This window comes from Ictalurus furcatus, chromosome 11, assembly GCF_023375685.1.
Source record: "Ictalurus furcatus strain D&B chromosome 11, Billie_1.0, whole genome shotgun sequence".
Classification (NCBI taxonomy): domain Eukaryota; kingdom Metazoa; phylum Chordata; class Actinopteri; order Siluriformes; family Ictaluridae; genus Ictalurus; species Ictalurus furcatus.
Genome location: NC_071265.1, coordinates 753,537 through 768,090, shown reverse-complemented (window position 1 = coordinate 768,090; position 14,554 = coordinate 753,537). Strand labels below are relative to the sequence as shown.

Below are 14,554 nucleotides of genomic sequence, written 5' to 3'. Positions count from 1 at the left end.
GTTTCTCTGAGCTGTCAATCAAGATTTTGGGAATAAAAAAAAGTGTTCGTAATATGTTAAAAGAGTAAAGGTTGATTATAAAATTCTAGCTGTGAAATAATTCATCATGGTGTAAAATGTTTAAATGTTAAAATCGTCTGAGATTACTGAAGTGTTAATTTTAATACCTTTTAAAATAACAAGCTGAAACATTTCATTCGTCCGATAAACGATTACAAAAATATATTTATATTATTATTTTTTATTATTGTTAGACATCCTTGAACTTTTCCTCATTCTCCTGTGTTACAACCTCACAGTGAGATTTGATGTAGTGAAGAGGGGATTAGTCAAAGAGTTAAAAAGTTAAAATAAAGCTGTGATGAAACTAGATTGACATTTCCTGAAGGAAATACTGTGCAAAGAATAATAGAGGTGAAAAAAATGACGGAACATATTTTTTTAAAAAGGAATAAACAAAGAAAGAGGTTGAGGCAAAAATGTATACAAAGGAAGAAAGAAATAGAGAAAGAACAAAAAACAGAAAAGGGAAGAAGTAAACATATATGAAAGAAAGAAACCATGATAAAAATGTATTGTGAGAAACAGAAAGAGAGTACAGTTACTACTGTTACTAAGCAACCAAGAGGCCAAAAGTAAAACGATGCTACCACCACCATGCTTCATGTTCTCAGATTTGTACCAAGGGTAAAAAGTTAAAACGTTTTGGTTTGTTCAGAGCAGAGAGCCTTTTCTCACATGTTTAGGTGTCTCTCATACGCCTCGCCACTCTTCCATAAAGCCCAGCTCCACGGTTCTCCTCTGTACACCTTCTCTGTCGGCGCTGAGGAGCTCTTCAGCTTCTTCAGAGAGATATTTTTGTATATAACTGAACCCTGCGTGATCATTTTCCAGAACTTTGTCCCAGACTTGTTTTGACTCTCTTCGGTCTTCATGATGCTGCATGTTTAGGTTCTCTAAACACGGAACAGTACTCAAGACCACATAAAGTGCAAATACACAACAGTGTGAGACATGGACTGTTGCTATTGTGTAAGAACAAGAAGAGTAAGAAGGAAAGGTAGAATGAAAAACACACCTTCGTGCTTAACAATGACAACAATAACTGGAAGTTCTGACCTTTCCTGTCAGAGTGGATGTTCAGGCCTAGGGCGAGAATCGCATTCTTCCGTTCTATCGCACCATGCGCATGCGCGTTGCACCAGCCAATCACAGCGCTCTCCATGCGCATGCGCGTCGCCCCACTGACGCAGGCTCGGGGTGTTGAAGTTGGTCTGGAAGTTGTGCCGGTGCGCGAGCGAGTTGTCATAAACAGTTTCCCGAAGTTTCTTTTTTATATTTTTTAATTTTTTTAATTTTAATTTTTTTTTTAACATTTAATTTACGATGAAAAAGCGTCACCATGGAGATTTTTATTTAATTATTTATTTTTCCTCTGCACCCTTTATATCCTGAAACTAGCCGCTTGTTCTAACTAGCCGAAGCTAAATAGTGCTAACGTCCAGCTCGCGAGCGCGTAGCGTCAGACACAGCGGGTGAGTCCGGTGGAGAAGCGACATTAAAATTATGACTGTTATTATCATTGTTGTTATTAGTAAATAAACCCAGAGCTGCCGTGTTTACTCCGTGATGTTCTGCTGGACCTCCAGAGCAGGCTGCAGGTCTGAGGAGCTTCTTATCTTCTGGTTCTGGAGCTTGTTTGAGATGGATGTGGACGTCACGCGCTTCATCTAAGACCTTCACTGAACACCAGCAGAGGTACAACATCCACTTCATATCTTCCTTATTTATTTAATTCTCCATATACACCAGTTTGTTTTAATACGTGTTGCATGCTATAGTTTTATAAAGGATATTTATTAAAATGGTGTATTTTTAAAGTTATTTAAATATACGTAAATATGAATGTTTCTATAAAAAATTGAAAGTAATTTTCGTTTAATTAAACATACACGTGTGCATTTTAACTTGTGGGCACATTTAATGTTCGTTCAGTTAAAAAATTGTGATATTTCTTATGTTTATTTACCGTGTAAGTTAGTATTGGTTGCCATCAGCTGCTCTTTGTGTAGCTGTTATAGTTATGAATGAGTTATTATTGTGTATATAATGTTAACTTGAGTTTAGTCTCAGTCGTAAATCTAGTTTTTAGATTTGTTTTTAGATGTTTGATACCTGTTGAATTTTATTTTTATTTAAACGAGGGTTTTTTTTTTTTTTTTAAGAATGAGCTAAATTTTTTCTTCTCGTGACGTCACACGTTACAGCTGTTTATATTGAAATAGTACAGCTTTATTCTCTCATTCTTCTGTTTTAATTGTGCGGGAAAAGTCAGGAGAAAACAGATCTAACTGATCTCCTGTGATCTGGTTTTGTTTCTGTTTTTCAGCGAGCGTGTGGTGAAGACGGTGAAAATGTTCCCGGTGAAAGGGCTCTGCTCTCGCTCCTCGTTCTTCGTGGGGTTCCTGGTGGGCACGTGTTCTCTCTACATGATCCTGCAACAGGCCTGGTTCTTGCAGAACGCCAACCTGCGACGTGAAGACGTGGAGGTGAGGAGACTGGTGGAGGAGCAGAAGAACTGGAGGAAGGAGAAGTCGGCGCTGTTTAATCTCAACCACCCGCACCACATCGGTAACTATGTCATTAGCATGATAAGCGCATTGCCAAGTTCCGATATTTTGCTTAAACTGGTTTACATTTACTTGAGTTCCTCACAAAGCAGGACATCCTGTTCTTTACCCCAGTCCTGTTGCCTCTCCCACAATGTACACATCCTGTTATTAATTCTGTCACCTTGTTAAATTTGTACACCGTTCATTACGGAGTCCTTTTCCTCATAAAACTTTATTGCTTTTTTTGTTTCATCTTCTATAACCAGGACGATGGTGAACTGAAGCACATTTACTCTTTATTCTGTTAATTTTGTGTCTCACTAGCAAATTCATTACTTTAGGGGGCGGGGTTACATTAGGTGTTCCTAGCTTTTATTAGCACATGATTCATAAGAAGTCTAAACACATCACTCTCAGGGTTTTTTTTTTCAATATATGCAATTGTTTATTTCAATAGCTGATTATTGGTCATTATAGACAGCGCTGTGTGTGTGTGTGTGTGTGTGTTTTCATTTCCAAAATGTAAATAAAACCAGAACACAATGATTTGCAAATCTCGTAAACCCATATGTTATTCACAATAGAACACAGAAAACATATCAAATATTTAAACTGAGGAAATGTACCATTTTAAGGGGAAAAATAAGGTAATTTTGAATTTCATGGCAACAACACGTCTCAGAAAAGTAGGGACGGGGCGACACAAGGCTGGAAAAGTAAGTGTTAGTAAAAAGAATGGAGCATTGTGCAAGTAATTAGGTTGACTGGGAACAGGTCAGTAAGTTGATTGGGTATAAAAAGAGGATCGTAGAGTGGCAGAGTCTTTCTTAACGATCAGGAAAGGGGACTATAAAAAACAGGAAAATATAATGCAAAAAAATCAAAAAGGAACAGTAACGAAAAAATTTAACGATAAAAAAGTAAAGAACATATAACTGAAAATTTAACATTAAAAAAGTAACAGGAAAAATGTAGCGATATATAATAATTAACAGGGAAGTGTAATGATGAAGAAGAATGAATAAGCTGGCAGACTTTTTTGAAAAAACTAGTTTGTTCATTTTGTAACAATGAAAATGTAACAAGAAAATAACGGGAAAATGGAGCGATTAAAAAAAAGCTACTTGTTTGTGAGTAGAAATGCAGTTATAAGGCAAAGCAACCTCACAACGTCTACGATGTAATCACATCGCGTACAGTATGTTGTTATTCTGTGGTCATATCGGCAGGCCCCGCCCACCCACCTGTACGTTTCTGGTTTAGGTGAGGACAGTGGCCTGGCAGATTCCCTGTACAAGCGTGTACGTATTCTGTGTTGGGTGATGACGGGTCCCAGCAATCTGGAGAAGAAAGCTCGTCACGTGAAGGCCACGTGGAGTCGGCACTGTAACATCGTGTTGTTCATGAGCTCGGTGGACGACCCGGACTTCCCCACCGTCGGACTCAACACCAAGGAGGGCCGCGACCAGCTGTACTGGAAGACCATCAACGCCTTCCACTACGTGCAGGAGAAGCACGGCGACGACGCTGACTGGTTCCTCAAAGCCGACGACGACACGTACGTGGTGGTGGACAACTTGCGCTGGGTTCTGGCCAACCACTCATCGGACGAGCCCGTGTACTTCGGGCGCCGCTTCAAGCCCTACATCAAGCAGGGCTACATGAGCGGCGGCGCCGGGTACGTGCTGAGCCGAGAGGCGCTCAGGAGGTTCGTGGAGGGCTTTCGCACCAAATTGTGTAGTCATTCGTCCTCGGTGGAGGACCTCGCCCTGGGAAAGTGCATGGAGAAAATGGGCGTGGTCGCCGGAGATTCCCGGGACACGGTCCAGAGAGAGACATTCCATCCGTTCGTTCCGGATCAGCACCTCACTGCCAAATTCCCCAAGAGCTTCTGGTACTGGAACTACTGCTACTACCCCATCGTCGAGGTAAGAACAACACGAAACAAACTTTCTCCCTGCCCAATCTAAGAGCTAGCTGGCTAATGCGCTAATGCTAGCAATTGACAGTTTATGTTTTACAAGGGCACATTTTTTTTTGTTTAACTCTGGGCAAATATGCTAGTTATCAAGAACTTTCTAGCTAAAGGTAACTAACTATTCAACTAGCTAGCTAACAGGATAATGCTAGCAGTTGAAAGCTTACAAGTTGAAAATAAGTGTGTAGTTGGTAGAAATTTGATCCATTTCTAGTGTTTTTTTTTACGTTTTAAGGCAAAAAAACCCCCCTCAAATATACATACTAGCTACCTCGCTGGCTTAACTTGGCTTAAGAATGTAATGTAATTTTAAAAAGCTTATGCTTTCTAAAGCTCAATGACGCTTGGATGGCTTTCTGGGCATTTTTTATGTTTAACACCACTACGAAAAAAACAAACGATGAAAAGAAGTAACACTAAAAACGTAGCATGAAAACGTGATGATAAAGATTAAAATAATTAATCTGGGCATGACTGTTTAACATGACCAATTTTTTTTTTTACAAATGAGCAAGCATGTTAGTTATCAAACAAGTTTCAAGATAGCACTATCCTAGCCAGCCAACAAGCTAACAGTAGAGTTGAACGTTTCTGTGTTCCTGCACACAATAACGTAACACGTTGAAAGGGACACGGTTTTGAAACGTTTTCATGGTGTAAAGGAAAGGAAGAGTCCAGACCCTGATAGCGTTGGAGGTCATGTTCTTAAAATCTGTGCTGAACAATTAACAGATATATATTTTGTTTTATGTTTAAATTGTCACTCGACCTCCAGGGGGTCCCTCGCCTCTGGAAGGATTCCGTCATCGTACCCGTGTCAAAGACTAACACTGAAATCATTAAACGTTTACAGGCCCGTAGCGCTTACCTCCTTGGTTATAAAATCATTTGAGAAGAGTCCGAAGGACGCGCTTATGAATGCAGTGCATGGAAACGTGCCTATAGGGCATGTAGGGGTGTGGATGATGCGACTGGCACCCCATTAAACATCATTCTGTCACACCTTGAGGGTGCAAAGACTTTTTATGTAAGATTAGTTTTTATTGATTTTTCCTCTGGTTTTAATTGTATCCAGCCTCATATTGTAGCAGGAAGGCTAGGATGTATCCACAGTGTTGATCCTGGACTAATTTGTTGGTCTCATCGTATGAAGGTTAACGGTGTCTTTTCAGGTGTTGGTTTTTCCTCCACCACATCACCCCAGGGGTGTGTCCTTTCACCTCTTTTATTTTCGCTGTACATCAATGAGTGCCAAAGCTAATACGAGAGGTGTGGTGTTAAGTTTGGCGGTGACTCTGTGATGGTGTCTGTCCTCAGCAGTGAAGATCCTGAGCATGGTCCTGTAACGGCAGGGTTCACTGACTGGTCTTTTTTTGGACATTAATGCGTCTTAAGCTAAAGAGATGACTATAGATTTTAGGAAGAATCCTACGGTCATGTCCCCTGTCGTGATCAGTGACCAGGCGATCGAGGTCGTGTTGCAGTGTAAATATCTTGGCATTCAAACTGACGATACGTTGACCTTTTGAGTCTCAGGTGGAAGCCTACTTTTATCTCAAGCTTCAAAGTTTTTATTTTGTTGATAATACTTTTATGAAAATGTTTCGCTCTTGTTTTATCGAATCCGTCCTCACATTTTCTTTTATTATTTGGTTCGGGTCACTCGATCTCCATCAAAACAGAAACAGACTGTAGAGTATTGTTAAGGTGTGCAGCAAGAATTGCAGGTACGACCTTGAACGATTTCACTCGGGGGTGTCCGATCTTATCCGGAAAGCGCCGGGTGGGTGCAGGTTTTCATTCCAACCAAGCAGGAGCCACACCCGAGTGTACTGAAAGCCAAACTCGACTGATTAAACCGGTGAAATCGGGTGTTGCTCCTGCTTGGTTGGAATGAGCACAAGAACCCACACCACCCCTGTTTTAACTCATTTTAAGATTGGACACCCCTGTTTTAACTCATTTTAAGATTGGACACCCCTGTTTTAACTCATTTGTACAAGGTCAGGACATTGAAGAAGGTCCCATCAATTCTGTCTGACTCCAGACATCGCCTGTCTCAGGGTTTTAAGTTAATTCCGCAGATCTGCCAACATGTAGGACAAATAGGTTTAAAAACTCTTCTACGTCGTAATCACTGCGATACTTTCTTGTTTGTTTGATTGTTGTTTGTTTTTATTATTGTTCGTCTAAGGGTTGGGTCTGGTAACTGCTTACTGTACAACAATTTCCCCCTCAGGGACAATTAAGAGAACCTTGAACACTATCAGATATGAAGAAAGAAAGTTTCTAGCACTAACTAGCAAACATTTAAGAGTTTGTGATTTGAAATCTCTTGGAGGGTCGACGCTGGTTGTGACGTGTCCTCTTTTTTGCTTGCATGAGTAGCTCTCATGGCTCTGGCTTTTATCTCTAAATCAGGAAAACAAATAGGGAAATTATTTGCATTTCACATGCGGTCCGACTTTTAAAACCAGACTGTTTGCTGGAGGCACTGACGTTACACACTTAACCTGATAAGGCAGCGCTGGTTATCAGTGTTTATAATCTGTCATAAGGGTTCAGTAGCTGATGAAATATTTATCCTGTTAAGGATGTAAATGCTGAAGTTTTTGACCGTACGTGAAAAGGCCTCGTCTCTGTAAATGCAAAAGATGCAGCGAGGCAGGTCGACTGAGGGTGCCAATACTTTAATACAGAGCTTACGAATATTATTTCACAATGTTAAACAGCAGTTGTGTTTTTTTATGGATTTATAAATAAATAAATAGCAGAAGAAAATATACTTTTGGAAAGAGAACGAGAACAGTCGCTACGGAGACATGGATTGTACGACTGACCAATCGATGATCTGCGCTGCTTCTAGCTCCGCCCTCAAGAACAGCAACTGAATCAAGCAGTCTCCTTTCTCTAGGCTCCCCCCGTACATTTATCGGCTCTTCTACGGTATTTTGAGTCCTGCTCTGATTTTTTCCGGGGGAAGCATTACAACATGCATTACGTTACACCACGCGTTGTAATGCTTTTCCCGGGAGACTAGTGTAAAATGACCGATAGTGCCATCTGTTGGTTTGGAAGAGGAAGTTGCTTAGCTGCATTCGTGAGAAATATGGCTTTCTGTTTGTTTGAGAGACGAGTTTTCCTGTGCAAAGCAGATCGTGTTTGTTTGTGAAGTGGTATATTTATTTGTTTAGTTTTTGCACAAATTTAGCTAACAAACTAACGCCGGTAATCAAAGTTTAAACGTTTTGTGGTTTATAATGCATTATGAAGCTTGCGTGGTTTTCTGGGGGGTTTTTGTGTTTAACAGAAGGGAAAAAAAACCACATTTCTAGCTAACGCTAACTGCAAGACTACAATTACAACGTCGTCATGTTTTGAGAGACATTTTGTCAGTCTTTTTTTTTTTCCTCCAATGGAAATCATATTCTGTCTTTAGTATGGAATTGAGCAGGCTAGCTTCAGCTGAACGTAGCCCAAGCCTTTTATTTTTTTCCATTAAAATTGATTTAAGTCACGTGACTCGAGTCCACACCTCAGTCATTGTAATAAATAATTGTGCGACTTGATTTGGATTATTAGATCAGTTACAACACACACACCCTGCACTGTCTCATCGTTTTTAAATGCATACTTTTATAAAAACCAGTTTGTCTTTTGTCACAACAACAAAATAAGGTTTCATGCTCTACAAGATTTCTCAGAAAACCATAAACTTTTATTTTTCTTGTCATTCTTCTTCTCCTTTCCCTTTATCTTATTTTTTTGTATTGCACAGCTGTAGAGCACCTGAGCCTCACAGCAAGCATTTCAGTCTACATTTTCTCCACATGACAAATAAACTTGAAACTTGAGCTTCTTTTTATCACTCTTCTTCTGTTTGTTATTCTACAATTTCTTCTTCTTCATTTTCTTCTGGCTAGGGTGTCTTCTTGCAGCCCATAGAACCTTCTGGTAAAAAGTTGTGAAGTTTGGCACACTGATTGTGGAGGGTCTAACGAAAATTCGGACCAAATTTGGGCCAAGTGCAGCCAGCGCTCTAGCGCCACCATCGGGTCAAATTAGGGCCTAATTTGGAAGTACCTTTTTAAAAAAAATTATTTTTTATGTCTTTAATTTATTTATTTATTCATTTTCATATGGTTCATTTACATGTGATTCATTTACATGCGATTCATTTACTGATTTGCTTCTCTTTAAATCCAGGTTTAGACTGTGATATTACAAAGGTCTTTCCAGATTATTACTTGCTACACTGTATGAGATAACCCCAGTAAAACTGCCTGAATTCTAGAATATAATTTGTTCACCATGTTAGGTTTAAATCCTCTAAAAACAGATTCGCAATTAAATAACATTCCATCCTTCAAAGCACTGGCATGTTCTGCTTACTCTCACAATCCTCCAAACACACACACACCCAAAGTCTCCATAAACAAATGAGACAGCAGTGTATCCTACAGAAACCGAACGTTGTCCACAATGTGAAAACAACTCGGAGAGTAAGCTGAACTAACCAACAAAATTACCAAGACTGATAAACAGTCTGCGCACAATAATAAATATAATGTCCTTACCTTTTAAAGACTTGTAACAAATAATATAACAGTGTAGCACGTAAAGCCGAGGAGATCACACTAATAAAATTAAATACACAGAAACTCTAACCCGGTCAGAGCATCAAAACAGAGAAGCACATTAATACAGAAGTAAATTTTAAGAGGAGTAAGTCCACAAAATCTAGGTTGAGTAATGCAATGACAATATCTTCAATAAGAATCCGAATTCTGTAGAGCTGGAAGGCCGAGTGCAAAAAATAAAAGAAGAGCGAAAAAGACTCCGCTGTGTAGGTGATGTAGTTCACCCCGATATCAAGAGTTTAACATAATCTCCTGCTTCCTCCGCTGAAATAAAGTCCATCTGAACACCGTTATATGTAAAGCGAAGCCGAGCTGGGTGAAGTATTCCATAGCCAGCGCCCTCAATACCACGAAGTTGACGCCGAATCTCGTTAAACGCGGCCCGGGCCCGGGCAGTCTTGGCTGTGTAGTCAGGGAAAACGGAGATGGTCAAATCCCTCACTTTAATCCGCTGGAGCTCTCTCGCACGGCGTAAAATATCAACACAGTCACTGTGATAGTGGAATCTGCACACAATAGCTCGTGGTTGTTCACCGGGCTTGGGCTTCGGCTGAAGGGTCCGGTGGGACCGGTCCAGAACCGGCTCCTTCTCCAGACCAAATGCCTCTTTTAACAAGGCCGCTACAGCAGCGGTTGTACAGGTGTCAGCGCCCTCTGGAACTCCGACTATCCTAACGTTATTGCGCCGTGACCTCGACTCCAAATCCTCACATTTATTCTCTAATTGAGTCACGGTCGCAGTGAGAGACTCGATAGTAGTCTTCATTTGAGCAGTGTCATCGGTGCAACCGGAGAGAGCATGCTCCATTTCCACAACAGTACCTTTCAGTGTTGATATGGTAGCATCGGTAGCAACTTTATCACCAGCCTGCTGTGTCTTCACGGCCTGCAGGTCTAGCTGGACAGTAGACAGCGCACTGGAGCTCCTGGAGCTTCTGGAGCTCCTTTTTAAAAATATCGGCGATGTCCTTCCTCAGTAAAGCCAGCAACTCAAGCCTGAGTGCGGCGAAGTCAGGGTCACCGCTCGGCGATGTGGATTCAGGGGGAGAAGGAGACTCGCTCGCGGCGCGCACACTAGGCCTCAGTCGTGTCTGAATGCTACCACGGGTTTTCGTGTTCTTTGCTGACATTTTAACGTACCGCAAAATTAAAATTGCAAACAAGGAAACAGAGTAGAATAAGTCAAAATATATTGTATGACTGAAAAGCGCTAATTAATTACAATTTTAATCGAAATCAGCAGGAGCCTCCAACTTCGCGTCCTACTCCATCGAATTCCGAATCAATTTGGAAGTACCTTTATGGTCCTAGCTTTTGACCCATGTGTCTAAAATTTAAGAAGCCCGCCCCTGGATTCTTTGGGTCGAGGCGAGTTTAACGCACCCTACAACAAATTTCCACCCAGTTCAATTTCCTGCCATCTTAGATTTAGTCAAAAACATCTTTTTCGCTACTTCTCCTATAAATTGTCCAATCATCACCAAATCTGGCACACATCATCGTCATACCAACCTGTACAAAAGTTATCACAAGAATGTTGATATTCCAAACAGTTTGTCCGTAATAGGCCAACACATCTGACGGTGAAGTCGCCAAACAGGAAGTGAGGCCGTATCTCAGCAACGACCTCGCACACTCGCACAAATCTTGGTAGGCATCCTCAGGACCATGACCTGAGGCCATTTCTTCTACTCCTCCTCCAAATTTGGTCCAATCCTCACCGAATTTGGCTCACATCATTTTGAGACCTGTCGGAACTTTCACAAAGTGGTGGGGAAAGGACTTCATCTAGACCTTTCCTCCTACAGTCAAAGAATTCCACTGCTGTAAATGATCAAAACATACACGTCATGAGTGAAACTACAAATCACTTCTCAATCCGTTTCCCTCTGCTTTCCTGTGATTGTTATGAATGTGAGTCTGGGTGCTTGGCCCCCGAAAATTCTGCTTGCAGCTTTAATTGTTCTTGTTTTCTTTCTTTTTTTTTTCTCTCATTTTCAGGGTCCTCAGTGTTGCTCAGACCTGGCCGTGTCGTTCCACTACGTGAACGCAGAGATGATGTACCTGTTGGAATATTACACCTACCACCTGCGTGCCTTCGGGTATCAGTACCGCTACCAGCCCCCGGAGCTGAACCCCGTCCCGCTGTCGCAGCAGAAAGAAGACTCGGCGTTAGCGGAAGCAGAACAACACCCCGAGCCTGAACGCAACATCTAAAACATTATTTTTGTCCATTTTTCAGCAATCCTGGAGTTATTTGATTTTATTTTATTAATGCAGAGGGTGGGGCACATGGTATTTTCTGGTAGCTCTTTTTTCATGTGCGTGAATCTTGTATTACATTTTGAGTCACATATGAGAGTGTGTGTGTGTGTGTGAGCTACTTTTGATGGTATGTACAAATTCTATAAAAAGTGTTTACTTGAGTGATGACAGCTTAAATATGTATAGTGCCTCAACAGGTCTGTCTGTGTGTGTGTGTGTGTGTGTGTGTGTGTGTGTGTGTGTGTGTGTGTGAGAGAGAGAGAGAGAGAGAGAAAGAAAGAAAGACTCAGGTATGTCTAGGCTCATCTCCAATGCCTTCTTAAAATTCTAGACCAAATGAACCCCCCGCCCCATTATGTATTTTTGTTTTCCATCCATCTAAAACAAGTTTTGTCAAACAGGTCATGTAGGCGGAGCTACAGGTTGTGATGTCACAAAATGATAGAAAATGCAAATTATTGACAGATCACTAGTAGACTCGGAGCCTGACTCTTTAAATTAGGATCGGAGTTTTGATTGGCGTATTTGTGCATCTCCACGTTTTTTTGGTTTCTCGGATATTTTCTTGTGTTTTGAATGTTACGTGATTTTGTACACGGTTATTTTATGTCACTTGAACGGAGTATTTTGTAACGTGAATATTTGATATAACCGGTGTAATGTACGTAAGCGTAAAACATACGAATTCTACAAGGTTATCTTAATGTAAAAGCAAACGATGATCCGTGAGGCGGACAGTGTCGTTATAATCTCTGTGGTGGTGTAAACAAATATTGGATGAGAACTTGGTCGAAGAGGTGGAGGTGGACCTGCTGAACCTGTCCTCCTGCTCCACTTTGTAGTTTTATCTCTTTTGTACCGTGAGCATCAATGTGTGTGTGTCATCAAACACACTTCATGAAGATGAAAGGTGCACTTTGATGCTAATCTCTCTCCCCTGGATGTGTAGCATGGGATAAAAGGATGCATTTGGAGAGAAGAGAAAACGAATACTTTTTATTTGTTTTGAGAAACGTATTAAAGATTGAATAATTTGTAGAATAGGACTAGTTCGAGAGTGATGTGAATCCCTTGCTGACAGCCATGCCCCGTTCTCAGCCACGCCCCACATGCACTTGTTTATGCCTCAGTTTCCTGTATACACACAGGATTTTATATATATATATATATATAATATCTTAATAATAATCTTCATTGCAAAGCCTGATCTTTTGGTACGTGGTGAAACGTTTAAATGACGTGTTTTCTTCCGAAAACCGTTCATATGGATGTTCTCACTTTTAATCTTTAACCTGCCAGCACTGGAGTAATACAGTAAACGTCATCTCCCTCCACTGGCTTCCTGTAGCCGCCCGCATTAAATTTAAGGCCTTGATGCTCACGTAAAAGACCTTGTCTGGAACAGCGCCCCCTACCTCAACACTCTCCTGAAGGCTTACGTTCCTCAATGCTTCTCTTTCATCTCGTCGGATCTGATGCGTATATACACACCGGTTTGTTGGCAAGAGTGGAATGCTAGTTGTGCCACCCACTGATAAATGTTACTATGGCAACCATCAGCAGGAACGCGTCCTGGCAATGTCATAGTAGAGCGAGTGGCGCCTTGCGGCGATAAAATGGCTGTGTGTGTGGACGCAGCCTGAACGTTTCATGATTATGTTCTGTGAAAATAACTAATGTCTGCCTGCAAGTCCTCCGTTTTAACTGAGTTTGTCATGGACGTGCTTTCTGTTCTTTTCCAAACTGCCTCCGTTTTATATTCGCACGCAGCGGAGAGAGATTAGCGCACACGTTTAAAAGTAATAAACACCAGAGTGCACCTTTTAACGTCAGTTTCTCACGAGAAAGCACTTTTAAAATAAACAAAAATCCACGCCGGAGATGTTAAAAAGTGATTAGTACATGGGCTTTGGTTCCAATTAACCTTGAAGTGTTTAATTTTATCAGTATGGAGACCAAATTGGTGTTACTGATGTCTGATGATGATTACGATCAGTACACGGTGTTCTTGTTTGTTTTTTTTGGTCTTTCTGAAGGTTATTAGGTTTATTTCTGAGTTTTCTGTAATATTTACATAATCATTGTTTGTTTGATTTTATAACAATGCTGAGCTGAAATGTCTCGAGTGTAAAATCAAACTGGATTAACTTTAATATTTTTGATTTTCTGATCGTTTTGTGTCGACGGGAGCAAATTTGGGAAGAGTGATGTTAAGATTTCTTCGCTCTGTGTTAATATATTAATATTTTCATATCTAAAAGTGTGTGTGTGTGAGAGAGAAGGAAAATTCTGAGCAGCATCTTTACAGGAGTCTTTATTTATAGATTCAGAAATGAACAGAATCACTGAGGTATGAAGACACATATTTAATAAATGATTATTTTACTGTAAACTGTCGAGTTTTTTTCCCCCCCTTTAAAAAAATGTTATTTATAAAATGATAAAAATCTGAATAAGGTAGAGAAGCGCCGTTCTCACGTTCTAGGGCTTCACTGAATTTTAACAGGTGGGGCGCCAATACTTCTGCAAGCAGGGAGTTTTGCACTCCCTAAGAAGTTTCTTATATTTTGAGGATGGAAAAAACCCCAATGTTTATCGATCACGTATTTAACCAGTCGTTTAACAGTAACTTTGTTTATAACTTCCCTTCCTTAATAAGTATTGGCACCCTTCATTTAAAATTGTCCGTGCCCATATGTGTGGATGCTGTATCATTTTGTTTTAAAATTTTTAACATCAGAATAAAGTTTTCTTCTTAGGGAGTCCAATTTTTTTCCCCATAGAGTTTGCTGAGTGCAAAACTATTGGCACTCCACCCATTCAAGCTTTGGTGACCATAGCTGTCGAGCAAGATTGGAGAGGATCTTGGAACGCTCTCCAAGCATCCACTTTAAGTTTAGTTATACTCTCAGGTTTGTACTTGGTGACCCTCATTTTTAAATCCCGCCACAGGTTTTCCACAGGATTCGAACCCGGAGACTGAGTTCGCACAATTGTGTTCTACAACCTTTTCTGTTTTGATTTAAGTGTTCCTTGGATCATCGACTTGTTGAAAGAAC

The 14,554-nt window shown here is 40.6% G+C and overlaps 1 protein-coding gene across 1 annotated transcript; it reads left to right on the top strand.

Moving 5' to 3' along the window:
• Positions 1–107: 107 nt before the first annotated feature.
• On the top strand, positions 108–13,887 carry c1galt1lb (core 1 synthase, glycoprotein-N-acetylgalactosamine 3-beta-galactosyltransferase 1, like b). Its single transcript, XM_053636401.1, has 5 exons — positions 108–1,535; positions 1,650–1,758; positions 2,390–2,631; positions 3,876–4,540; positions 11,232–13,887. The coding sequence occupies exons 2-5, from the start codon at positions 1,709–1,711 to the stop codon at positions 11,445–11,447; spliced, it is 1,173 nt and encodes a 390-aa protein (XP_053492376.1). The 5' UTR covers positions 108–1,535; positions 1,650–1,708; the 3' UTR covers positions 11,448–13,887.
• Positions 13,888–14,554: the final 667 nt, after the last annotated feature.

Excerpts from the sequence above, each read along its gene's own strand:
- c1galt1lb (XM_053636401.1), top strand. The coding sequence starts at position 1,709 with ATGTGGACGTCACGCGCTTCATCTAAGACCTTCACTGAACACCAGCAG. Across the intron at positions 1,759-2,389 it reads TTCACTGAACACCAGCAGAG|CGAGCGTGTGGTGAAGACGG; the intron begins GTACAACATCCA and ends TCTGTTTTTCAG. Across the intron at positions 4,541-11,231 it reads GCTACTACCCCATCGTCGAG|GGTCCTCAGTGTTGCTCAGA; the intron begins GTAAGAACAACA and ends TCTCATTTTCAG.